Source organism: Artemia franciscana, chromosome 7, assembly GCF_032884065.1.
Source record: "Artemia franciscana chromosome 7, ASM3288406v1, whole genome shotgun sequence".
NCBI lineage: Eukaryota > Metazoa > Arthropoda > Branchiopoda > Anostraca > Artemiidae > Artemia > Artemia franciscana.
This window is the reverse complement of record NC_088869.1, coordinates 23,336,333-23,362,707: the sequence shown is the minus strand read 5'-3', so window position 1 is coordinate 23,362,707 and position 26,375 is coordinate 23,336,333. Positions and strand designations below refer to the sequence as shown.

General features: G+C 35.3%; 1 protein-coding gene and 1 long non-coding RNA gene across 3 annotated transcripts in view; one reads left to right on the top strand and one right to left on the bottom strand.

Annotated features, from left to right (window-relative positions):
- The window catches only part of LOC136029006 (nidogen-like), a 258,905-nt gene that overhangs the window by 28,657 nt on the left and 203,873 nt on the right, over positions 1 to 26,375 (top strand). For both annotated transcript variants that reach the window (XM_065707012.1, XM_065707011.1), the window contains exons 2-3: positions 12,828 to 13,155; positions 22,007 to 22,143. In XM_065707012.1, coding sequence (XP_065563084.1) covers positions 12,976 to 13,155; positions 22,007 to 22,143 — 317 coding nt within the window. In that variant the 5' untranslated portion in view covers positions 12,828 to 12,975. The remainder of the gene's footprint in view (positions 1 to 12,827; positions 13,156 to 22,006; positions 22,144 to 26,375) is intronic.
- The window catches only part of LOC136029016 (uncharacterized), a 75,219-nt gene that overhangs the window by 28,083 nt on the left and 20,761 nt on the right, over positions 1 to 26,375 (bottom strand). The gene's annotated exons all lie outside the window — the stretch shown is intronic.

Here is a 26,375-nt window from a genome sequence, read left to right as displayed (position 1 = left end):
TCCAGAGAAGTGCCATATCTGGAATGGTTGTGCTTCGGACAGGAACAAAGTCAGCTGTTCTGGAGTATTTGAGAACAAAAATCAGCTTGAGCGAGTGGCCCGTTAACCTCGAGATTAGCAGTGAGTCGACTCACTCAAGGGTGGTAGACTTGATGCCCTACCTCAGAAGACATCCACCAAATCCATCGGAAACCGTTGAGAGCTATGGAAAACGGACATTTTCTACGCTTGTGTCTTTCAACAGCAACGTTAAGGAGCTGCACGTCCTTGCAGATAGATATGATGGGATTTTTGGATATTCCGACGAAGAAGGCAAGGTGATCTGCCTAAAGGACTGCGGTGGTTGCCATGAGCAGCGAGGATGTTCAAACAGGTCTCCGGTAGCTCTAGGTAGACACTTAAACCTAGATGACTGGAACTCGTTGCTCTCAAATTCCAAGACAAAGGCAAGACTGATTGAGTTTCTATTCGGTGAGTTTGAAAACTCAGTTCACCTGCTGCAAGCAGGGTTCACTGTGGACCTCTCAGGAGGCTTTCGAGACCGGATGAGAATGGTGATGCTCAACAGAAGTGGAAATGCTGATACAAACTTTGAAGAGCGTTTGAGCTGTACCCATGAAGAGGCCGATACAAGAGTTGTGTTACACATGTTGGACTGTTTGGAGAGGGGTTTCGATGTCGTTTTGGTCGATGCGAATGACACAGACATAGTTGTCGTCTTGCTATATCACTACAAGTTATTCCTTGGGAACCACCCAAATTGTGAAAAGCGGAAAGTTTATGTCAGGTTCCACAGCTATTTAGTGCCTATACATCGGCTTTGTAGCAATTTACCGAACGATTTTGTTCACTCCATCTGCCTTCTTCATACGCTTTCAGGGTGTGATACCGTGGGTTTCATGTTTTCTAAAGGAAAACGAGTGGTGGCCAAGGCTGTCGAGAAATGGGGATTGGAGAAACCGATTGCTTTGCTTGTCCAAGAGATACAGAAGTCAAAGCTCGACCCTGCGGTTCTAGAAAAATTCAGTGTGATTTGCAAAAAGGTCGTTGTTGCCTCATACGGAAAAGACCCAGACCACTTTACCTCTCTTAATGAATTAAGAGTGCATTTGTGCCCTCGAAAGCGGGAGCTTAAGTATTTGCCACCATCTGACGCTGCCTTTGAGTGTCATGCTAAGCGCGTGTACCTGCAGTTGGACATTTTTTTGCAAGCAAATCGAGCAAAGCCACAGTTTCTGGATCCCCTGCAATTTGGCTGGATGTTTCAAGACGGTGGGGTTAGGCCAGTTGTGTATACCCTTTAGGCATTTCCAGAAGGTGTGGTCCCCCAGTACTGCTCGTGCAAGCGCTGTACAAAAAAATGTTCATGTGCTGGAAATAGACCTTGCAATTTACTTTGTGACTGTGGTGGGAAGTGTTTTATGGACGAGTTTGATATGCTTGATGGATAATTTGATATGCTGAGCTACTTTTTAACTTTTGTAGTAACAAGTGCCGTTCACGAAATCCGTAGCAGGTGTTAGTATAGTAGTCTTTTTTTTGTTTATTCAAGCTTATTGAATAATAATCTTGTCAAGTTTACTAATAATTCTGATTAGGAATGAAAGAGAGTTGTAATCAAGGTCATTGTTGAGTGGCAATCTTCCTGTCTGAGATAATAAAACTATCCACTACCAGCTGGATCTAGGCGCGAAATCTTTTCCAGCGCGAATAAAAAAAAAATTAAAATTGCAAGTTTCAAGGTCATTCGCGATGGTCCCTACTGTACTCGTCACTTCTGGCATCAGTTACGAAAGATTTGGCGATCATTGTAGAAATTTTTCCGAAACGTGATTTAATAGTAAAAAAACGCGAAATTTTCAATTTTCGCGGTCAAGCACCCCCCCGGCCGAGTATATAACGCCCATTTTCGTGATCAGCGCTATCGATTACCCCATATTCCGTTGTCAAACCTTCTGCTGCTCACTGATCACCTACCCGACACATTTTCGTTGAGTGGCTCCCTGACTATTACCACTATTTGATTGAAAGCACCAATGTACCAGAGGTGAGGACTATCTGCGATCTTGGCATAGCATTTGATCTGTTATTAAAGTTTGATGAGCATACAATGATTGTCTCGGTTTGAGCATGGTTTACATTATCTAAAATTAGAAGAGTATTTTCGAAATTTAATGTGAAGATTTTTTAAACTATACAAGTCAAAGGTTCGCTCTATCCTTGAATATTGCTCTCCAGTATGCCACCCTATAAATAAAGATGATTGGAAGGAAATTGAATCAGCAAAAATATCTGCTACAAATCTAATTCTCTACCTGAGACATATGTTCACAGTATTGTAAACGTTATTGTAAACTTGGAGTAAGAAAATTTATTTCAAAGAAGCCATTATACATCACCCAGGTAAAACACAGTTAAATTCCCCCCCCCCTCGTACCAAAGTCTAAAATAGGTGAGATGTCTTTTGTGAATAGATCAATAAAACTTTGAAACTCAGTACCTGATAGTTGTGTCACTGCATGTACCATTCCTAGTTTTAAAACTGAGTTAGTAAATACCTCTTTTTACAGTGATGTATATTGTCAACTATAAGTTTACCATTGATTTTTACTAAATATTCTAGCAGTTGCCAGTTTTAATTTTCATTTTGTATGTTATAGTTACAGGCTTTGTAGCTTACAAGCTATTGGATGAATAAATAAACAAATAAATACTTCTATGTGGAATATGCTCACTTAGGGCTTCTTACACAAAATCCTTGAGTAGCTCTTCTACAATATCTGAGACGTCAACCGTTCATAAAATATGCTCTTTAGGAGATAATATTTTGGATATCTATCTTGATAAATTAGGCTCAGATCTGTATTAGCAATCTAGGATATATTAGAGCACCCATTATTCGCGAAAATCGATGAAGTGAAAAAAGCAAAAGAAAGATTAGAGTTCTAAAGGGCAAGGAATCCATTTGGGCTCATCAATGATGCGGAATGAAAATTTTTGTGTTACTCCGATTTTAAAAAGGTGTAACATCTTCACCTTTTCATAAAACTTCGTCTGTGAAGCCCTGGTCAAAGGCAGGGTTCATCGATTGATCTAGTTGAGGCTGAGGGGATACTCAAATTTAAAATATCTAACTCGATACGGTAACGACAAAAAAAAGTAATGGAAAGTTTATTTTGATGGTTGTGTTCTCTTTGAAGAAAAGCAGTAATCATTAACAAAACAGGTTGAAATAGATGTTTGGTATATTGAAACAGATGTTCGAGTCTCATCCTTAACAAAGACTTTTCACCCTGATTAGACCCCTTACTCTTACAAAGATCGATTATAAGAGTATGTATCTGTTTTTAACTTTATTTGGAAAAAAGGGTGAGAAACGCCGTTCCGTTACTGGTAAGACAAAACAAAAGGAGCAATTCAATCTTTGCCATCTTCAGAGAGAAAAATGAAGATAAATCGATGCTGACAAAGAAAACCGCCTCTACGTTACTAAAGTTAGAGTATGACCCATTTTTGTTCTCCTTTCTTCAACTTATTTATCTTATACTCATAGAACAGCGCTTTGACAACGGTATTCATTTCTGAAAAAATACCTCCCTCGAATATTTATTAGGAGGTTTGGGAAATTAAGAACTACATTTGTAGGGTTATCTTATTCATTATCTTAAGAGCATGTTTTTCAAACAAGCTAGTTTTAGAGATATTTTTGATGGACACATTTAAACTCAGTGAAAAAAAGCTTTAGATAGCAATCCCCCCTTTAGATAGCACTCTAAGTTCCTTAGGTTATATTTTAGCGTATGTCAACTTTTTAACACTTTATTTTCCTTTTTATTGATTTTTAAAAACTATTTTCTGTATTTTAAGAATTTTTTTCAAGGAGAGCTCTCTATATCCTACTCTAGAGACACTGGTCCTCTTTTTCACTTGTCTGAAATTAGTGTTGGAGTATACTTAAGGTCGTATAGTAAGGTTGGAAGTGAAAAAATATGTGTGCACTCCAGTGTAAAAACCAGATTTAGGAGGAATATAAAGAAAAAGAACTTGTTCTGAATTAATAAAATAAAGCCTTTTAAATAGTATTGCTTGGTGTTGGAGCATACAAAAAAAAAAAAGTTTGGTGTGAAAAAATATATACACTTCAATGTAAAGACATATCTGAGGAAATAATAAAATGTGAAAAAATCTTACTTTAAAAAAGCAAAAAATTGCTGTCAAACCCTCAAACCCTAGAAGGTTTAGCACCTTAAGACGAAGTCACAAAATTTGAGTCCATTAAAACCGAGAAAATAATAAGATATGAAAAAATTCTTATGTTATAAAAAATTAAATCACGGTCCGACCCTCAAAATTTAGAAGGGTAAGCGTCCTATGACGAACTCGCAGAATCTGAATCCATGAAATTAAAGAAAATAACAAAATACGAAAAAATCTTATATTAAAGAAAAATAAAATCACAGTCCCACCCTCAGGACATAAAAGGGTTTAATCCATAGGACAAACTCACAAGGTCTGTGTCTATTAGATCTAAAATTAGTAGAAAATTTGAAAAAAATCTTAGACAAAAACATGAAATCACAGTCAAACTTTCGAAACCTAGAAAAGCTGACGTCCTAAGACAAACTTGTGAAATCTGACCAAGAAATATTTATTTGCGACTAGGGGTCCAAGTACATGCAATTGGTATCTCTCCTTGCCTGGGAAAAATTCATAAACATACTTTTTACGGGAGTTGTGTAGAAAATTCTATTCGGGGCATATTTATATTTGAATAAACAAGATGTAATATAATATACCTCCTATGTTGATTAATGTCTTGGTATTGGCTGAGAAAATAAATGTATTTAATCCTAAAAATACAAGAAACATGGTGTGTAGGGGCATAAAAACAATAAATATGTACGGCTACCCTTAACAACACGACCCAAGCACACCAGGCAGTGATTATCCTCCTGAAATGCTGTCGTAAAAGTGCACCAAGAAGGCTTTGCTGTTGCTGATAGGGATTTGCCCTATAGACTAATAGCAGCCATTCTACTTGCATTAATAAAAAAGGCATGAAAAAATAACTTAACTGAAAAAATTTGGAATTATGTTTTTGATTTTCGTCAAACGGTAATTTTTTATTATGGCTTAAAAAAATCTAATTTTTCTACCAGAGCCCTAGCAGAGCCCAGATTTAACAAGGAGAGAAAATAATTTCGAAGTCTTAGATTGTCCATATTTTTACATTGGCTTTTTATATGAGTTAGAAAAGGCCAGTGGCATCTAGGGTTTAAGAAAATGTTTTAACATGTTCTACTGTGTCATTCGACCGAACATCCTTTTCACCTCTAAAGTTTTCATGCAAAAATTAATACGGTTTTATTTTTCCAAACAAAGTTTTTGTTAGACATTTCTAGCAAATTTTCTAGCTTACCAAGCCTCCAGTTGCTGTTCAACATCTTTTACTATGTGTGTAAACACTCTTTCTTCCTGTGACTTAAGGCAATTTACCCTAATCTTATGTTTGCTCTCTTGATTCTGTTTAGTTTGCTTCTTCAATATGCTGGCTGTGCATACTAATTTTGACTCCTTATTTACTCGCGTTAAGTACTTTCGCATATAGTGGTTTGTATCAACAATTTTTTTTTTAACTCAATTTTAGGTTTTGAAGTTAGAATTTAGGAAGATAAAAACTCTTATTAGTAGTCTAAACAAGAGGAGTATGTACTATTGGCTTATGTTTTTGAAGGAGTACTATGCTAGAAGATTTTTATATTTGGAATAAAATCTAAGTGAGCTTAAAGGCAGGTTAGTTTTCTCTCTGTGGAGGCTTGTTAGACAAGAGTGAGTTGTTTATTCATAGCATCAAACAGTTCGTGGTAACGAACTGTAATAAGGAGCGACCCAGCTCAATAGTAAACGAAACTCTAAAAAACGGAATTTCGATACTAAAAGATATATCAAAAGAATTGGATTTTTATGCTGATTTTAAATATATAAATTTCATCAAATTTAGTCTTTGTCATCAAAAGTTACGAGCCTGAGAAAATTTGCCTTATTTTGGAAAATAGGGGGTAACACCCCCTAAAAGTCATAGGATCTTAACGAAAATTACACCATCGCATTCAGCGTATCAGAGAACCCTATAGAAAAAATTCCAAGGTCCAATCTACAAAAATGTGGAATTTCGTATTTTTTGCCAGAAGACAAATCACGGGTGCGTGTTTATTTGTTTTTTGTTTTTTTTCCCCAGGGGTCATCGTATCGACCAAGTCGTCCTAGAGTATTGCAAGAGGGCTCATTCTAACGGAAATAAAAAGTTCTAGTGCCCTTTTTAAGTGACCAAAAAATTGGAGGGCACCTTGGCCCCCTCCCACGCTCATTTTTTCCCAAAGTCAACGGATCAAAATTTTGAGATAGCCATTTTGTTCCGCATAGTCGAAAACCATTATACCTATGTCTTTGGGGACGACTTACCCCCCACAGTCCCTGGGGGAGGGGCTGCAAGTTACAAACTTTGACCAATGTTTACATACAGTAATGGTTACTGGGAAGTGTACCGACGTTATCAGGGGGATTTTTTTTGGTTTGGGTGTGGGGTTCAGGGGAGGGGGCTATATGGGAGGATCTTTCCTTGGAGGAGTATTTCATGGGGGAAGAGAAATTCAATGAAAAGGGCGCAGGACTTTCTAGCATTACTATAAAAAAAACAATGAAAATATAAACATGAAAAAGTTTTTTCAATTGAAAGTAAGGAAAAGCATTAAAACTTAAAATGAACAGAGATTATTACGCATATGAAGGGTTCTAAAAATACTTTAGCATAAAGAGCGAGGTATTTAGGAGGAGATAAATACTTCGCTCTTTATGCTAAAAAATTATTAAATAATTTCAACTATTTATTCTACGGCCTTTCTGATTCAGGGGTCATTCTTAAAGAATTGGGATAAAACGTAACGTAAGTTACGTAAGTTATGTACGTTTGTTACGTAATTTAATTCTTAAGCTACGTTTTTTTTACTAATAAAAATGTTCGTTAAAAATTAAAAGATCTAGTTGCCTTTTTGAGTAACCGAAAAATTGGAGGACAACTAGACCTCCTTCCCCACCCCTTATTTCTCAAAATCGTCTGATCAAAACTAAGAGAAAGCCATTTAGCCAAAAAAAGAATTAATATGCAAATTTCATTTTAGTAATTTATGTACGGAGAGCCAGAATCAGACATGCATTAATTCAAAAACTTTCGGAAATTAAATAAAAAAAACAAGTTTTTTTAAATGAAAGTAAGGAGCGACATTAAAACTTAAAACGAACAAAAATTACTCCGTATATGAAAGGGACTTTTCCTCCTCGACACCCCGCTCCTTGCGCTAAAGTTTGATTCTTTCTCGCAACTCTACTTTTTAAAACAATAAAAAACTTTAGCGTAAGGAGCGGGGTGTCGAGGAGGAAAAGCCCCTTTCATATACGGAGTAATTTCTGTTCGTTTTAAGTTTTAATGTCGCTCCTTACTTTCATTTAAAAAACTTGTTTTTTTTATTTAATTTCATCCATAGGGTGGCCTAGAGGATGCAGTCACTCCTTAGTTAAAAATTTGACAACAATTTACAATAAAAGAAAATTTGTTTTGTAGATGTTAATTAGAAGAGGGTTTTCTGCAATGCTGCCCCCCCCTCTGTTAAGTCTGGGTTTTTGTCACCTAATTAATCTAAAACATAGTCTTTTTGTAAATTTTATTTAATTTTTTCTTTTACAAACCTGGTAACATTTGTCTCCTGTATTTTGAACTTAACTTAGGCATCTGAGTTTTACATCTTTCGTCTTGCTAAACTACGTTTGATTATCAAGCATTTTCTTTATCCGGTGAATGCTACTTTCTTGATGGGATACTAAATATGTTATAGCCTACGTATTTTTTATAATTGTCGAATAAATGTTTCTTATAACTACCCCCATCCCAGTGAAACTGTTTTGACAATATTTCAAGTACAAGGAAGTCTTGACATTTAGGTCTAAAAGTGTATTTTAGCAGAGCTCAAAACACGGGATCATTTCCCTTTCTTAGTTTTGGGTGAATGAGTCTATAGTGCTATAAAAAAAACAATTTTTTCCTACTGAAAATAAGGGCAATGTTAAAACTTAAAACGGACAGCAATTATTATGTAGATGAGGGGGATACCTGCAGGAGCAACTTTCTACTAATGAGAGGGGGGTGTTTACAAGAACATTTTTCCAAGGAAGATTCGTTTTCCGGCGTGATTTTAAAAACACTCAGGAAATAGATTCTTTTCGAATGAAACTGCGTTAAAAGTTTTTTACCCGGGGTTGGCCGCAAGAACTTCTCCGAGGGAATTTTCAGCTAGAATGGTTTTGTCTGGGAGAATTCTCTTTGTGGGCTATGTTACGCGGGAAGAACTTTCTATGGAGGGATTTTTTGTTCCAGAAGGAATTTTCCATGAAAGGCAATCCGGGTTTTCCGGAACTATTTGAAAACGACCATAAACTGAATAAAAGAATAAAGCAAATTAAAAAAAAAGTTTTTTTTCAACAGAAAATAGGGGACAACATTCATAACATAAAACGAACAGAAATTATTACGTATTTGAAGGGGGGTGCCCCATCCTCAATACCTCAACCTTTACGCTAAAGTTTGAGTTTTTGCTCAAATTCTTGAAGAAAGACTACTGAAACGCAAGGGCCGTTTAATTAGAAGAATAAGAGGCTTTTTCAAAGTACTAAGAACTTTGGCACGAAGAGCAAGGAATTGAGGATGTACCATCCAAGCCCCCCTCCCAATTAAGGAGTAATTTTTGTTGTTTTAATTTTTCATGTTGCTCCTTAGATTCAGTTGAAAAAACTAGAATTTTTCTATTTAATCACTGAAAAGAACCAGGTTAGTTTAGCCTGGTTTAAGATTCTGATCAAAACATAAAAGAAAAATAATGTGTAGTCCCTTTGTATTGTCTCGAAATTGATAGTCAAACAGTTCGTGGTAACGAACTGTAGTAAAGAGCGACCCGGCTCAATAGTAAACAAAACTCTAAAAAACGGAACTTAGATACTAAAAGATACATTAAGAGAATCAGATTTTTGTGCTGATTTTAAATATATACGTTTCATCAAATTTAGTCATACTAATCAAAAGTCTACGAGCCTGAGAAAATTTGCCTTATTTTGGAAAATAGGGGGAAACACCCCCTAATAGTCATAGAATCCTTCCGAAAAAAATCACAGCATCACATTCAGCGTGTCAGAGACTTCTATTTTAATAGTTTTAAGCTCCTATCTACAAAAATATGGAACTTCGTATTTTTTTGCCAGAAGACCGATCACGGGTGCGTGTTTATTTGTTTTTTTCCCAGGGGTCATCGTATCGACATAGTGGTCCTAGAATGTCGCAAGAGGACTCATTTTAGCGGAAATTAAAAGTTCGAGTGCCCTTTTTAAGTGACCAAAATATTGGAGGGCACCTAGGCCCCCTCCCACGCTAATTTTTTCCCAAATTCAAATGATCAAAATTTTGAGATAGCCACTTTGTTCAGCATAGTCAAAAAACATAATAACTATGTCTTTGGGGATGACTTACTCCCCCAGAATCCCCGGGGGAGGGGCTGCACGTTACAAACTTAAATTGGACCAGTGTTTACATACAGTAATGGTTATTGGGAAATGTACATACGTTTTCAGGGGGATTTTTTGGTTGGGGTGCGGGAGTTTGAGGGGAGGGGGCTATGTGGAAGGATATTTCCTTGGAGGAATATGTCATGGGGGAAGAGAAATTCAATGAAGGGGCGCAGGAGTTTCTATCATTATTATAGAAAAATGAAAAAATAAACATGAAAAAGTTTTTCAACTGAAAGTAAGGAGCGGCATTAAAACTTAAAACGAACAGAAAATATTACGCATATGAGGGGATCTTCTCCTCCTAAATACCTCGCTCTTTACGCTAAAGTATTTTTTAATTATTTCAACTATTTATTCTACGGCCTTTCTGATTCAGGGATCATTCTTAAAGAATTGGGACAAAATTTAAGCTTTAGTGTAAAGAGCGAGGTATTAACGAGGGGACAAACCCCCTCATATACATAACATAAATATAATTACTGAAAATACTTTAGCGTAAGGAGCGAGGTATTTAGGAGGAGATGAACCCTTCATATGCGTAATAATCTCTGTTCGCTTTAAGTTTTAATGCTGCTCCTTACTTTCAGTTGAAAAAACTTTTTCATATTTAATGTTTCATTTTTTTATAATAATGCTAGAAAATCCTGAACCCCCTTCATTGAATTTCTCTTCCCCCAAGACATATTCCTCCAAGGAAAGATCCTCCCACATATCCCCCACCCCTCAAACCCTTCCCCTCCCCCCAAACCAAAATAATCCCCCTGAAATACGTGTGTACACTTCCCAATAACCATTACTGTATGTAAACACTGGTCAAAGTTTGTAACTTGCAGCCCCTCCCCGGGAACGCTGGGAGAGTAAGTCATCCCAAAGACATAGTTATTATAATTTTTGACTATTCTGAACAAAATGGCTATCTCAAAATTTTGATCCGTTGACTTTGGGAAAAATTAACGTGGGAGGGGGCATAGGTGCCCACCAATTTTTGGGTCACTTAAAAAGGGCACTAGAACTTCTCATTTCCGTTAGAATGAGCCCTCTTGCGACATTCTAGGACAACTTGGTCGATACGATGACCCCTGGGAAAAAAACAAAAAACAAATAAACACGCACCCGTGATCGGTCTTCTGGAAGAAAAATACTAAGTCCCCATATTTTTGTAGATACAAGCTTGAAACCTTTACAGTAGAGTTTTCTGATTCACTGAATGCGACGGTTTGGTTTTCGTTAAGATTCTGTGACTTTTAGGGGGTTTACCCCTATTTTACAAAATAAGGCAAATTTTTTAGGCTCATAACTTTTGATGACAAAGACTAATTTGATGAAACTTATATATTTAAAATCAGCATAAAAATCCCATTCTTTTGATGTATCAAACAGTTCGTGGTAACAAACTGTAGTAAGGAGCGATCTGTTTTTACTATTGTTTTACTATAATCTGTTTTTTAGAGTTTCGTTTACTATTGAGCCGAGTCGCTCCTTACTACAGTTTGTTACCACGAGCTGATTAAAAGAGTGGGGTGCTGAGAAGGGAACAGCCCCTTTCATACACGGAGTAATTTCTGTTCATTTTAAGTTTTAATGTCGCTCCTTACTTTCAATTTAAAAAACTAGTTCTTCTATTTAATTAAGAATAATCAATATGGAGGAACTCTTAAATATACGGGTAAAAGGGAAGTACATTCTTATAAGCCCAGTATTCCCTTCCTCTAAATGTGTAGAAAAATTTTGCATAAAAAAAATCAGTTCTAAAATCTCAAAGTCATTAGTTTTGATTTCTATCAAACAAACTGTCCGCGCGATAATTGAAATCAAACGAAACTTGAATAATAACACATCCCTAAATAAAGACTTGGGTGAATACACACTCAACGCTATGTACACAAAATTAATTATAGAAAATAATCTAATTCAAAATAAAACAAAAATTGGAACCAATAAAACAAGCCCAATCCCAAAAGAACTATAGGATTAGCCGTAGAGAAGGCAAACATCGCAATAAGAAATTATTACAATTTTTAATAAATACAGTTAGTGAAATGAATTAACCTTTTTAGCTTGTAAAATGTTAGCTTTTATGACACAGTCTTGGCTGAACTTTTCGTGGTAATGATGCCTAGGCTATATAAAAAAATGGATTTTTAATCAAGAACTTTTATTGTAAGTATGTTTTTGTTTATCATTTTCTTTGCTGAAGACGGCCCTTAGTTATAGGGCCGAAATATTCAAAGACGTTTTGTTTGTTCACTGTCTTGGGGAAAAAAAGTCTTCATTATTCTCTCTTCCGTATTTGCATTATGGAAAGGCAGTGTGGTCTTCGTCATGATATATTACGTAATTGGAGTACATACCTGGGTGCTACGTAATGACGATATACGCGTAGGATTTTACATAATATTTTAAGAGATTTCATTTTCTTCGGGATTGAAAAAAATGCCTTGAAAGGAAATGAAATCCGGAAGAAAGAAACGCTTTGAAAAATCCCGACGAAGATCAAATCTCTTACAGTATTCTGTAACATCCCACGTGTACATCGTGATTACGTAGCCCCAACGTGTGCCTTGCCATTATGTAAAATATCACGTATGCGTCACCATTACGTAATACCGACGTGTGCGCTGTCATTACGTAACACACATGCGTGTGCTCTCCTTAGTCACAAGCTGGGATTCCCCTACGGGCCCCTCGAAATCAAGCACGTCACGCAAAATTGTGTCATATCCGGCTTGTGCACCGCCATTATGCAGCATCTACGTGTGTGTCTCCCTCAGTTATAACCGGGACTTCCCTGCTTGACTAACGGTCTTTAACTCCACGGACTAACTCCAAACCCTGTAATGTAACCACCAAATGTAAACGTTTCCTATGACGTATCAGATACCTCCATCGTTTAGAAAACATTCCCAATGACGTAACATGCACCTGCGTCTTGAAGAAGTTTAAAAAAAGAGTCCGAATCGGGGTTCGAAGGGAAAGGGGACCCACTCAAACGTATTATGCTGTCACTACTCACTGGCTATCTCTTTCCCTGCTTATAATAAGCTTATATTACGATGTCAAAACGGATGATACATCTGCTTTGTGGGCCCAGAGAATTAAAGCCCATGCTTAGATGGACTTTCACCACTTTACAAATTAAATCGTTATTGTTACACAATCTTTATATATTTCTTTTTCATGTATCTCTTTTTATTTTTCTAACAAAGACTGTATTCTAGGATATTCAAACTGTCGGAACATCCGCTTTGAAGAAAGCTGATGAAGCAAAATGAAACAGCTTTGAGTATCACTGATAAACCGTCTCTAATCTCGTTAGAAAAGTGATTTGTTGAAAGCCTCTTAACAGTAAAGCAAGCCGTAAACAAGATGATGAAATTGGCTCTTATATTGATTGCCAGCATTTGGGCTGTTTTCGGAGAAGATTTATTTACTTTTGGCACAGTTGATGAGAAATTTTTATCCAAGTTCGAAGAAGATACTTCATCGGATGAAATACGACTTGATGTCCCCGTCGTGTTTTACGGAAAAAAATATGAGACAATTTTTGTGAGTTTGCCTGTTTATTTATTTACTAGTCTTATGTCATACTAAACTAACTGAAATATCTTGAATAAATCATGAAATGTATTTCAATAAGAATGTCTTCCTACGAATCCTGGCCATGAGACCTTATACTTCAGTGGACTATATACTTTCGGTGCCCGTAATCCTGTTTTTAGAATCCTCTTTTTTTGCTCCAAAGTCAGTAAGGTACTCAGTACTCAGACACTAGGCATGGGGCAAGAGTTCTAATTCTATCCTTTTCGTAACGTCAATACGTGATGCGTCTCCAAGAAAAAAGCAAAAACATATTCCACTGGCCATGCATAAATTCTTCATTAAAAGAACGATTGAAAAGCACCATGAGTATCACTTAAAGAGAATATAAGAATAACCAGCAAAAAACAAGTACAAATAAAAACTTTCACATAATTATGAAAAGCAACCTTACTGCAATTACGTTGAATATTTTAATTGTAACTTATCACAAAAATAATTTACATTAGTACCCTCTGTTAGAACATGCTTTTATATCATTACAATGGACATGTTAATTTAGTGGTTATGTACACTAACAATTTAGTCAAGGAACCGTAAGGAACAAAATTGAAATTGAATAGAAATTATTCCGTGTGCAAGGGGGCTTTCCTCTCGCTTTTAATACTAAAGTTTTTTAGTACTTTACTAAAGCTTTTTATTCTAACAGAATTGCCCTTGTGTGTCAGGAGTCGTGCTAAAAGAATTGTGACAACAAGTCAAACCTTCGTACAAAGAGCGAGATATTGAGGATTCTTATAAGTTTTGCTATTGCTTTTTACTTTCAAACAATTCGAGGTAACGAAATTTAAGTAAAGAGCGACTAGTTCCAATTGTAAACTCTAAAAAACGGAATTTTGATAACAATAGACATATAGAAATAGGTTAGCTTCAGTAACCGAAACAAAACAAAAGAGGAAACTCTCGAAGGTCTCCAGTAGAGAAGGTACAGACGCAAACAGATAGCTTCTCAATATTGGAAACATCCCCGATTTCATCAGAAAACCCTGTAAAGCTCAGGCTTCCGTTTGTTTTTTAGAAGACGGAGTGCTGAAAATGTTTCCCGCGTGTCAGAATCGGATCATACGTTTAAAAAGAAACGAATTAACAGGTCAAAATAAATATCGAAAAATCCATTCTATACTACTTCTAGGACTTGAAACATCACTTTTCGTGCTGTTGGCTTTTTATTAAAAGCAAATCACATTTTGTAGGAAACTGAGCAACAATTTCAATGACCTTTTTTTGAAATACATAAGAGCATTATTATTATTATTCGGTATTCATTACGCATTATCACTATATTCACATTATCAGTGACATTCATACATTATTGGAGACATTCATTATCACTCGTATTATTAGTATTCATTAACAAGAATTTATTTCGACTCCCTTAAGCTCTTAGTTTTAAATCTTCTTCTTAAAAAAGAAACTTCTCTCTTGACAATATTGATTTTCTTGTGGTTCCAATATTCTGAGATCATCTTCAGTTGAATTGGTTTTTATTTCTCTATTACCTCTTTTCTTTTTTCTTACCAAAGCGTGTTAAATTGCTTCTGAATATATTGCTATGGAGCAGTTCTTAAGGCCTTGATGTCATCTCTACGCCTAAATCGGTCAATAGATAAAACATGTTTCTTTCCTTTTCCAATCAGAAGGTTTCTAAAAGTGAAAGATCGAGTCTCTGTTAAGCTATTAGTTATTTTTAAGATATTATTAGTATTGGCAACTTGCAATATTAAAACATTTGAAATAAGTTACTTGTGTGCAGAGCAATTGTTAAACCCTGTACCCACTCTGTTTTTGTTTTTACCTGTATTAAGACTGTATAAAATCTACTGTGGTTAACAAACATCGGCAAAACGGCTAGTTATGAAAACTTTTATTTTTTAGTGTATGGTTCATTTTTGGATATAGAAAAGTTCATGTCTTCTTGCTCTCTTTTCATGGCAGTAAACGTCTAAAATATAATAAATATTAAAAATAGAAAAAAGATCGGTATTTTGTTTCTAAATCATGATTCAAAACTAATAGAAATTATACAAAATTCACTGGAATTTTTCAGCCCCGTTTCATAGCCCCAATATCGACGAAAAGTTTCAAGTTTGTTTCTTTTATTTTATTCGCAGCTACTGGCAGCTAATCATGAGAAAAAAAAATATGAAAGCGTCTCTGTCAAAACAGTTCGTGGTAACGAACTGTAGTAAGGAGCGACCCGGCTCAACAGTAGCCAAAACTCTAAAATACGTAATTTTAATACCAATAGCTACATCAAAATAATCGCATTTTTATGCTGATTTTAAATATATAAGTTTCATCAAGTTTCGTTATACCTATCAAAAGTTACGAACATGAGAAAATTTGCCTTATTTTAGCTAATAGGCGGAAATACCCACTAAAAGTCCTTGAATCTTAACGACAAACACACCATCAAACTCAGAGTATTAGAAAACCATACTGTAGAAGTTTAAGGCTCCTATCTACAAAAATGTGGAACTTTTTTTTTTGCCAGAACACATCACGGATGCATGTTTTTTTTTTTTTTTTTTTTTTCAGGGGTGATCGTATCGACGCAGTGGTCCTACAATGTCGCGAGAGGGCTTATTCTAACGGAAAAGTAAAAGTTCTAGTGCCCTTTTTAAGTGACCAGAAAACTGGAGGGCACCTAGGCCTCCTCCCACGCTCGTTTTTCCCAAAGTCACCGCATCAAAATTCTGAGATAGCCATTTTGTTCAGCATATTCGGAAAACCTAATAATTATGTCTTTCACATTATGTCATAATTATGTCTTTCACAGCCCCTTGGAGAGGGGCTGCAAGTTACAAGCTTTGACCATTGTTTTCATGTAGTAAAGGTTATTGGGAAGTGTAAAGACGTTTCCAGGGGAATTTTTTCGTGTTTTGGAGGGGGAGGGGAGGTGGGTCGGGGGAGGGGGTTACGTGGGAGGATATTTCCATGGAGAAATTTAGCATGAGGGAAGGGAATTTCCATGAAGGGGCTGTAGGATTTTCTAGCATTATTTAAAAAAAAATGACAAAGTAGATAAAAAAAATTCAGCTGGAGGTTCTAGCATTATTTATTAAAAACCAATGAGAAAGTAAATAAAAAAAAAATTCAGCTGGAAGTAAGGAGCAGTATTAAAACCTAAAAAGAACAGAAATTATTACGTAAATAAGGGAATTCATCTCCTTTGTAATACCTCGCTCTTTACGCTAAAGCATTTTTAGTAATTTCAACTATTTATTCTATGGCCTTTGTTATTCAGAGGTCATTCTTTAAGAATTAGGACACAATTCAAGCTTTAGTGTAAAGAGCGAGGTATTGACGAGGGTGTGAACCCCCTCATATACGTAATAAAAATATACAAATATAGAAGTTCGTTACGTAAGTTAATACGTAAGTTACGTATATTTATTAGTATTAAAAACGTTCGTAAAATAAAAGTTCTAGTTGCCTTTTTAAGAAACCAAAATTGAAGGGCAACTAGGCCAGCTCCCCCACCCCTTTTTTGTATCAAAATCTTCTGATCAAAACTATGAGAAAGCCATTTAGCCGAAAAAAATATATGCAAATTTCGTTTTAACTATTCATTTACCAAAATAAAAACATGCAGTAATTGAAAAATGTTCAGAAATTAAATAATAAAAACAAATTTTCATAACTGCAAGTAAGGAGCAACATTAAAACTTTCCCGCTCTTTACGCTTAAGTCTTTTATTGTTATAAAAAGTAGAGTTGTGAGAAAGGGTCAAACTTAAGTGTAAAGAGCTAGTCGTTGAGGAGGGGACAATCCCTTTCAAATACGGAATAATTTCTGTTAGTTTTAAGTTTTAATGCTGCTCCCTATTTGCAGTTATAAAAAAATTGTTTATTTTATTTAATCACTCCAGAACACAATTATGAATTAGTTATGCATAATGATTTAATTTCAAATTATGAAATTATAAAATTGAGTAAAAAATTATCTTTCCGTTTAAGCATTGTTATTTAAATTGGACATTGGTTTTCTGGAGCACAAGGGATAGATCAAAGCCTAAAGGCTCTATGTATTTTTTTTCTAAGCCGCTTCATGTGGAAATGGCTGTTGTGACTTCGTATGGGAGTGTATGGAAGCTCAATTAGTTGTGACTGCGACTGCTTGCTGTGACTGCAACCATTTGTGATTGCGATTAAAAGCAACCGCGAATACTTAAAACTGTGACTGCAATTACTTGTGACTTCGCTTACGACTAGTAGCAACTGTGAACACTTATAATTGCAGTAGCGACTATTTGTGACTGCGATTGCCATTACTTGCGATTGCAATTGTAGCTTCTTGCGATTCAGCTACTTTTAACAGGGAGTACAACGACAGCTTGCAACTGTGACTACTAATGACTATGCTGGTACTACCTGCGACCACTAATAAATGTGATTCCGACTACTTAAGGAAACAGCTGCAATTAGTTGCGATTTCGACTTCTTTTTAGTGCGAGTGTAACTACTTGCTACTGCGACTGCCCGAACTACGACTGCGACAACTTGCGACTGCCAATACCTGTGACTCCGATTACTTAAGACTACGGCTACAACCATTTGTGATAGAAACAACCTTCTGCTGCAATTACTATTGACTGTGACCAGACTGATTGCAGGCTACTTGGGACTACTTGGGACTGCGACAGCATGCGACATGAAACCACAAAAACTAGTACTAATTTTGTTGTGATTGTGACTCTAACTGCTAATTCAAAGTTTACTGCTACAGCTACTGATGCTGCTACAACTACAACTGAAACTACTACAGCAATTGAACAGAATCGAAAGAGTTCAAGTTCACTCAGGTTGTCAAAATGACGCATATATGCAACATCTTCGAAACACAATGGAATATTGAGCTGACACTTTTACAGAAAGTTAAGGCTGATATAAAACTAAATCAAAAGACACTATATATGACAGGATTTTAAAAGGGACGTCTTTGCAATATCCCAGCAACAGCTAAGGGTGCATTTTGGAACTGCCAGGGGATGTTGTAGGGGATCTTTAACATAATATTACAGACAATATGTACATCCAAAACTATCAAAGGGCGTATCTACAGTGTCTAAAAAACAGTTAAGTTTGTTAAGCTGAAACTTACAGGACATGCTTAGGATAATGGTAAATTAGACCAAAATAAACAATGGGCATCCAGGATGCCGGAAGGGTGTATCTGCGATATCTTGGGAATGTTTATGGGTATTAAGTTGAAAATCTCAGGGCGTGTTGAAGGGGATGTTAAGCTGAATAATAAAAAAAAACAAATTTTCAAAAAGACATGTCTGAAATATCTCAGGAATAGCTAAGCGTATTAAGTTAAGACTTTCATGGCATAAGGAGGAATGTAGAACAAAATCAAAATACTCTATGCGCATTCGAGGCTGTCACAAGGGTTTACCTGTGATATCTCCGGAATGCCTAAAGAAATAATGTTTGATTATCGATTGACAATCGATTGAATAATAATCGCTTTACATTTATCTATACACAGCTTTGTAGCACGATGGTGGTAACTCTGGTATTGAATTCTGGTATTGAAATCTGAATGTTGAATGATTGCATTGAATTGTAAAGAAGCCAGATGATCATTCAGGCTTTCTATCCGCTTATTTGAATAATATTCCAAGAATTCATCCATCTAAAAATTGGATAAAGGATGACGGATTGCAAAAGATTGTCCTTGTCTGTCAACCGTCTACGGCTAATCGGAAAGCAGGTCGTCCGTGGCTGGAGTGGGAGGATGTCGTAAAGTAAGATTTAAGCAAAATGAGAACTTTCTGGGAATGTGTTAAGAGGGAGGCTTTGAATAATTTAGGATGGAGGAAAAGCGTGTGCAACTGTGTTGACCTGAGACGGCTTGGTGCTGTGGTGAGCTGTTGGTCGTATTAGGAATTATTTAGTTTAGTGTCAAGAGGAGAAAAAGACAACTTCTAAGTAAAAGTTTAAGGAAAAAAAATCATGGTTTACTTTTTTGTCTTTACAGAAAACTTATTCGAAATTAACTTTTGAAACTACATATGAATTCAGAACTAAACTTTTTAAAACTACGAACAAATCAATATAATCTGCGCGAAAGATAATTCTTAGGCTAGATCGTTAATAGTTCTTTTAACAAGGAAATTGTAACAACTGAATGTTAAAACTATTTTAGAACATTCCAGTTAATCTGTTTAAATAATTTTAAATTTTTTAAGAAACCTAAGCAGAAATATTGTTTTATCCGCTCATTTCTGAAATAAAAATGTCCAAAGTTGCGATTTCTCTGTCCGACTTCTCTTTCAATTACATAAGCTGGAAAGAATTGAATTACATACTCGTAACAGAAAAAGGTTTGAATTAAAATTTGATCTATTTACCAATTTTGAATGTCCATTAAATATTTTTAAATACATGTATACAAATTGAAAATCCAGATAATTAAACTTGAAGGTTTATTATCATTTGGAATGGTAATAGTCATTTGTAATTGATTTGCCTTGAGCGAAAATTTTACCTCTCAATGACCTGTAGAATTAGAACGCCTTAGAAAACTTAACAATAAAAACAGAATTTGTTTTTAGGTGGGTTCAGCAGCAAATCACTTTCAGAATATCTATTGCAAAAGTGAATTAATTTTCAGCACCATTATACTCCATAGGGTGGATTCTTATGCACTAAGGACCATTTATGGGTTGTAACTGATTAAATCGGTCGTGGTAAAATTAGATATTTTACGTATTTTACCGTAATTTTGCGAACCCCCCTAAAATCGTTATTTTGTCTATTTTATTTAATTTATTTATTTTACGTATTTACATTTATTCCTATTTTACTGGTATTCTACATATTTTACCGGTATTTTATCGGTATTTTATATATTTTAATGACATATTTTACGATGCCTTTCGATTAATGTCAGCGAGTAGAAAAAAAAGAAGTGAAAATGACAGAGGCTGTTATTTTGTTAGGGACTTCCACCCAGTCGTCGTAAATGATAAAAAGAAAATAAAAACTACCCTTTTGACTCAACTCTAACTGAGTAGAAGAGAGACTGAATCAAGCAAACCAAAATAATAACAAGACAGAATAAATGAAAGACAATTCGCTGATTAGATTGGGCAAGATTCTCTACTTGGGGATTGACTAAGCTTGTCTACTGACCTAATTTTCATTAAAGGTATGGTCAGGTAATATTAATTTGAACTGAAGTAAAATTTATTTGAATCCTTTGATTTTAACTTATGGTAAATTTGATCTGTATGAATATATCCAGTATCTCTATTTAAAACAAGGCGTCAATTTATAGATTTTTTCAAATTTCAATTGACTTCCTATAAGAATGTGGAAAGCCATTTGCTTAAAATACTAAAGTTGCCTCGTCAAAAAAACTACTCGATTTGCATTTTCAACAATGTGGAGGGCCAAAGTAGAATTAATATCCTCATTTTTATTTTAAATTTCACATCTCAGAGAAACTTTGTATTCTTGCTGCTTTTTTTCCAGGAGCCGAAGTTAACTCCTCCCCCCAGAAAACACCCCCGTGGAGTAATTGACGCTTAAAAAGAAATGCCTAACTGGTCTTGTAGCTACAGGGCAACTCTAAAACACCAATTTTACCCTGTATTTCCTAGGGAGTACCTTATTTTACCCTATTTTACCAATTTTACCTTATTTTACCAGTTTTACCTTATTTTACTAGTTTTACCAATTTTACTTACCGACTTTTTTATTTTACGGTAATTTCACAGGTAAAAATTACAATATCCCTGGGCAATATCCAGCTATACATTTTGCAAGCGTCTTTGTTGTAAAAAAAAGCAAACTATCGTATATCATTAACCACTCAAGCTAGAATTTAGATTACACATTCTGAAAAATCTAAGAGAAAACCAAATATTTTTGAAGCCATTTAAAAGTAGCTATAGTGCAAAAATCTCCAAAATTATCACCTGAAAAAAGCTATTTAAACTTGATGGAAATGGTGCCATAATTTTATCATCATAAATTGGACACCACTGTATCTACCTAATAATTTTTTTTGGTGAGTTTGTGGGAGGGGCAATTACTATAATTTTTTTTTTAACTTTTACCTTCTATTACCACGGTTACCATTGCTCGTAGTTACGTTACCAAGGAATGTTTTAATAATAAGGAAATTCCATGTTTATTAAATATTTGTAATATTTTTTACCTCCGAAGAGTTATCAATATCAGTCATCAATGGTTAAAGATACTGACTATATTCCTAGCAGATTTCTCTAATATTCTAATTAAAATATGATTATATGATTAAAATATGATTAGATGGTAGTGCTAATTAAATTGATTAGACTTTTTTTGATGGTCGAAGCTGATCAAAATATGCTTCCCTCAACTTTTCTTATATAAGTCAAATGAAATAAATTTATTTTCTCTGTTAGTTCGTTCTGCATATTAATAGTATTAGACTGTCTCCACATGCAAGAGTATTAACTGTTTGGGGTTTCTAAAATGTAAGAGATTATGTAATATGAAATTCACTTTTCGATTTTCCGAACAAGACTAACAAAATAAAAATGCATATGTTTGTGGAAAGAAAGACAATGCATATCTAATCGCAAAATACTTTTAAAGACTATCATTGTGCGTTTTAACATAACCTAAGTTATCTTATTTGTTTATGCATAAAAGCTAATATTTGTGCAAAAGATGGAGGATTTTTGCAAATTAAACAGCTCATTGTAAAAAAAAAGCTGAAGTGAAGAATGACAGCTGACAGAGATTTTTTCAAAAACAGTTTTCCCAGTTTCTTGTCAGTTATTTTACTTTTTTTTTTTTAGGTAAACGAGAATGGCTTACTTTCCTTTAGTACAGATGTACCAACGTTTTTCAACATCAAGTTTCCGCTAGATTACCCGATTATAGCCCCATTTTACTCAGATGTCGATATACGAAGAGCTGGAAACATTTTCTATCGGTATCATATTTATAATACCCTATTTCCTCGACATTAGTTTTATGGTGTATGATCCAGCTGATAATCCTTTTAATTGTTTTAGTCATGCAATCTTTCAGCTTAGAAAGCTCTGTTTTAATGTAACAAAAAAATACTCTTACGTATTCTCTAAAGCAATATCAGGAAGCATGAAATTATGTGGTTGATATAGAATTTGTTTACTCAGACAGGAAGGATGGGGTACATAGACAGGGAATAAGGCTCATGATGAATAAGGAAGCTGCTAATTCTTGTTTAGGCTGGGAAGGTATTAATAATAGAATATTAATTGCTCATTTTATGACTAAATAGTTCAGGGTATCAGTGATAGTAATTTTGAACCCTGTTGAACCGACTGATGGACATACTAATGACTCAGATGGATTTTAATTACAGTAACAGGAGTAAATGGACAGGGTACCAGGTGGAAATATGGTGTTTTACTGGGAGATTTCAACATCCGGGCCGGTAGAAAAAGGCATAGAGGGTATCCAAGCCAAAGTAAATTTGGTGTGGGAGAAGAAAATAGTAATGGCCATAGACTTTTGCAATTTTGTAGGTATAACAATCTGGTTATAACCAATACGGTGTTTGGTCTTGAAATGACCCATAAGTTGGGATGGTATTGACGTGATAGTAAAACAGCAAACCTTATTGATTATGTTATAGTAAACTGAAGATTGACATGTTCAATACAAGATACTAGCGTATATAGGAGTGCTCCTATTGATGTTAGAAGTAAAGATCACCATCTATTAGTGTCTAGGTTTAATTATTTTAAAGCTGAAACTTAAGAGGGGTAACTACCTCTCGGAAAGCTATGATGTTGGTAGATTCCAGGATGAGAATCTGAGAGAAACTTTCCAGAAACAGTTGAATACAGAACTTGAGAGTTTGAAGCTTGAAAATGTGGAAGAGAGTTGGCTTAATTTTAGAAAAACAATATGTGAAGTTGCTGATAGTGTTTTAGGGAAGTAAGCTGTGACTGCAGCTAGAAATATTAATGAAAAAGCTTTATGTTTAATAGAGAGGAGAAGAAGGAGTTTCTACAAGAATTATCTGAGTGATATATCATATGAAAACAAAAGGAATGTAAAGAAAGTAGAGAAAGCATTAAAATGTGAACTAAGGAAGTGTGAAGGGGAATCCACGAATGAAATTGTCGAGGAGCTAGAAGATGCAGCTAGACGGTATAATAGTAAAACATTGTACTGGCATGTTATAAATTGAGAGGGAGTAGTCAGTCCGGACTTGCCCCAGTTAAAGACAGGAACGGGGCCACAATTAGTGATAAGAAAAGAGTTAAAGAGAGATGATCAGAACATTTTGAGAATGTGCTAAACCGAGATACAGTTGCAGGAAAAGATATAGAGGAAATTGAAAAAGTTTGTTATACCATGGATGTGAAGGAAAATTTGTTTAATGAGGAAGAATTAGCGACAACACTAAAAGGATTAAAAAATAATAAGGCTCCAGGTGCTGATAGCGTGGTAAATGAGTTTTTTTTTATTAATATGGTGGCTCTGAGGTTAGAAATAAGCTACTTATGATTATGAATAAGATTTTCGAAAGAGGGGAATTACCTAACGGTTTTAGGAAAAACTTAATTAAATCACTGTAAAAGAATAAAGATAAGAGTGAATGTCGTAATTATCGAGGCATTAGTCTGGTCTCTGTAGGTAGCAAATTACTTGAAAATATGATAGTTTGTAGACTGAGAAATGCTGTAGAAAAAGTCTTATGAGAAGAGCAGTGCGGTTTTAGAAAAGGTAGAGGATGTGTGACGACCGAATTTTCACTTTTAGGTTAATAATTTAGAAGTGCCCTAGTTGTCAAACACCTTTGGCCCTCAGTTTTATCGATTATGGGCAAGCGTTCGATTCTTCTGTTAGAAGAGCTTTAGCAAAGGTCTTATCCTTGCATGGTATACCAGACAAATACATTAAAATGATTATTGCTATGTACGAGAATAATACTGCTGCGGTTAAGATAGTAAATGAGGTCAGCAGCTGGTTTCTTATTAAATCAGGAGTTAGGCAGGATCATGTTCTTTACCCCTTTGTATGGATCATTTTGATGGACTTTGTCTTAAGGAGCACAGGAAAGGCAATGGGATACTACGGAATCAAATGGGGAGGAAAAACTCTCCTGAACTTAGAGTATGCTGATGATTTGAGCATCCTAGATGAAAGTGTGAGCAAAATTAATGAACTTTGAGGGGTTTTGCGAATTCAGGGCGCAAGAATAGGCTTGAAAATTAATGTTAAGAAGACTAAGTCAATAAGGCTAAGAATAAATGAAGATGAAAAGGTGACGTTGGGTAACGAAAAGATTGACCAGGGCATGTTCACTTACCTTGGCAGTATTATTAGTAAAGACGGTGGAAGCAGTAAAAATGTTAAAAGTAGAATAGCTACGGCTCAGGGTATTTTTTAACAGTTAAAAGAAAAATTGGAAGAATAGGTAAATAAGTCTGCAAACCAAGATTAGAATAATGGAAGGTATAATGATGACAGTGGTCAAATATGGCTCTGAAGCATGGGTGCTTCAAAAAGTGGATGAAGATTTACTAGATGTTTTCTAGAGAAATTCTCTACAGATAGGTCTTGGTACCCGACTGACTGACCGTATTTCATAACAGCAGGCTAGTGCAAAAAATGTGGTCCAATCTCACTTTTTAGGGCTATAATGAAAGAAAGGTTGTGATGGCTAGGGCACGTTCTGCAGATGAACGATGAGAGATTGCCGAAGATTGTCCTTTTTGGTCAACTGTTTAGGGCTAAACGAAACGCAGGTCGTCCTCTTCTGGGGTGGGAGGATGTTATAAAGAAAGATTTAAAAGAAATGGGAATTTCCTGGGTGGATATAGCAGGCTTCTATATAAAAATATATATATATATATAATATATATATATTTACAAATACTATATATATATATATATATATATATATATATATATATATATATATATATATATATATATATATATATATATATATATATATATATATATATATATATATATATTATATATATATATATATATATATATATATATATATATATATATATATATATATATATATATATATTATTTAAATATAATATATTGTTTTGCGAATTAACCGTCCTTCCACTCCCCCAAGATGGTCAAATCGGGGAAGCGACTACTTCTAATTTAATCTGGTCAGGTCCCTGATACGCCTGTCAACTTTCAGCGATCGCTATATTGATCATATATCTAGTTTCGGATCTTCTTCATGTAAAAATTGAGGTGGTCCGGTATTCGAACCTAAGACCTCTCGCACCCTGAGCAAGGATCATATCCCTAAATCACAACCCATACTTAATAAGAACAATCATTTGTTTTTTCGGCATATAAAATTCTTCCCAACTATCTTGTTCGCTTGCTCCCCCCATCGAATCGGGGAAGAGACTATTTCTAATTTAATCTAGCGTGGTCCCTGATAAACCTGCCATTTTTCATCGTCCTAGCTTATCTGGAAGTGCCCAAACTAGTACATCCCCCCAACTCACCCAGAGAGAGCGGATCCGGTCTGGTTATGTCAATTAAGTATCTAGGACATGTGCATGTTCCTCCCACCAAGTTTCATCCCCATCTTTACACTCTACACATTTTCCAAGATTTCTGGTTTCCTTCTCCAACTCTTCCCAATGTCATCGGATCCGGTCGGGATTTAAAATAAGAGCTCTGAGACACGATATCCTTCTAAACATAAAACTTAATTAAGACCTGATCACCCTCTCGTAAGTTAAAAATACATCATTTCTACTAATTTTTGAAGTGCCCAAATTAGTACATCCCCCCAACTCACCCAGAGAGAGTGGATCCGGTCTGGTTATGTCAATTAAGTATCTAGGACATGTGCATGTTCCTCCCACTAAGTTTCATCCCCATCTCTACACTCCACACATTTTCCGAGATTTCCGATTTTCTCCTCCAACTCCTCTCAATGTCACCAGATCCTGTCAGGATTTAAAATAAGAACTCTGAGACACGAGGTCCCTCTAAATATGAGATTTCATTAAGATGCAATCACCCATTCGTAAGTAAAAAAAATACTTCATTTCTTCTAATTTTTCCAAATAACCGAAATAGGTGCCCCCCCAAACTTCCCTAAAGAGAGTGGATCTGCTCCGTTTATGTCAATAGCGTATCTAGGGCATGTGTTTATTCTTCCCACCAAATTTC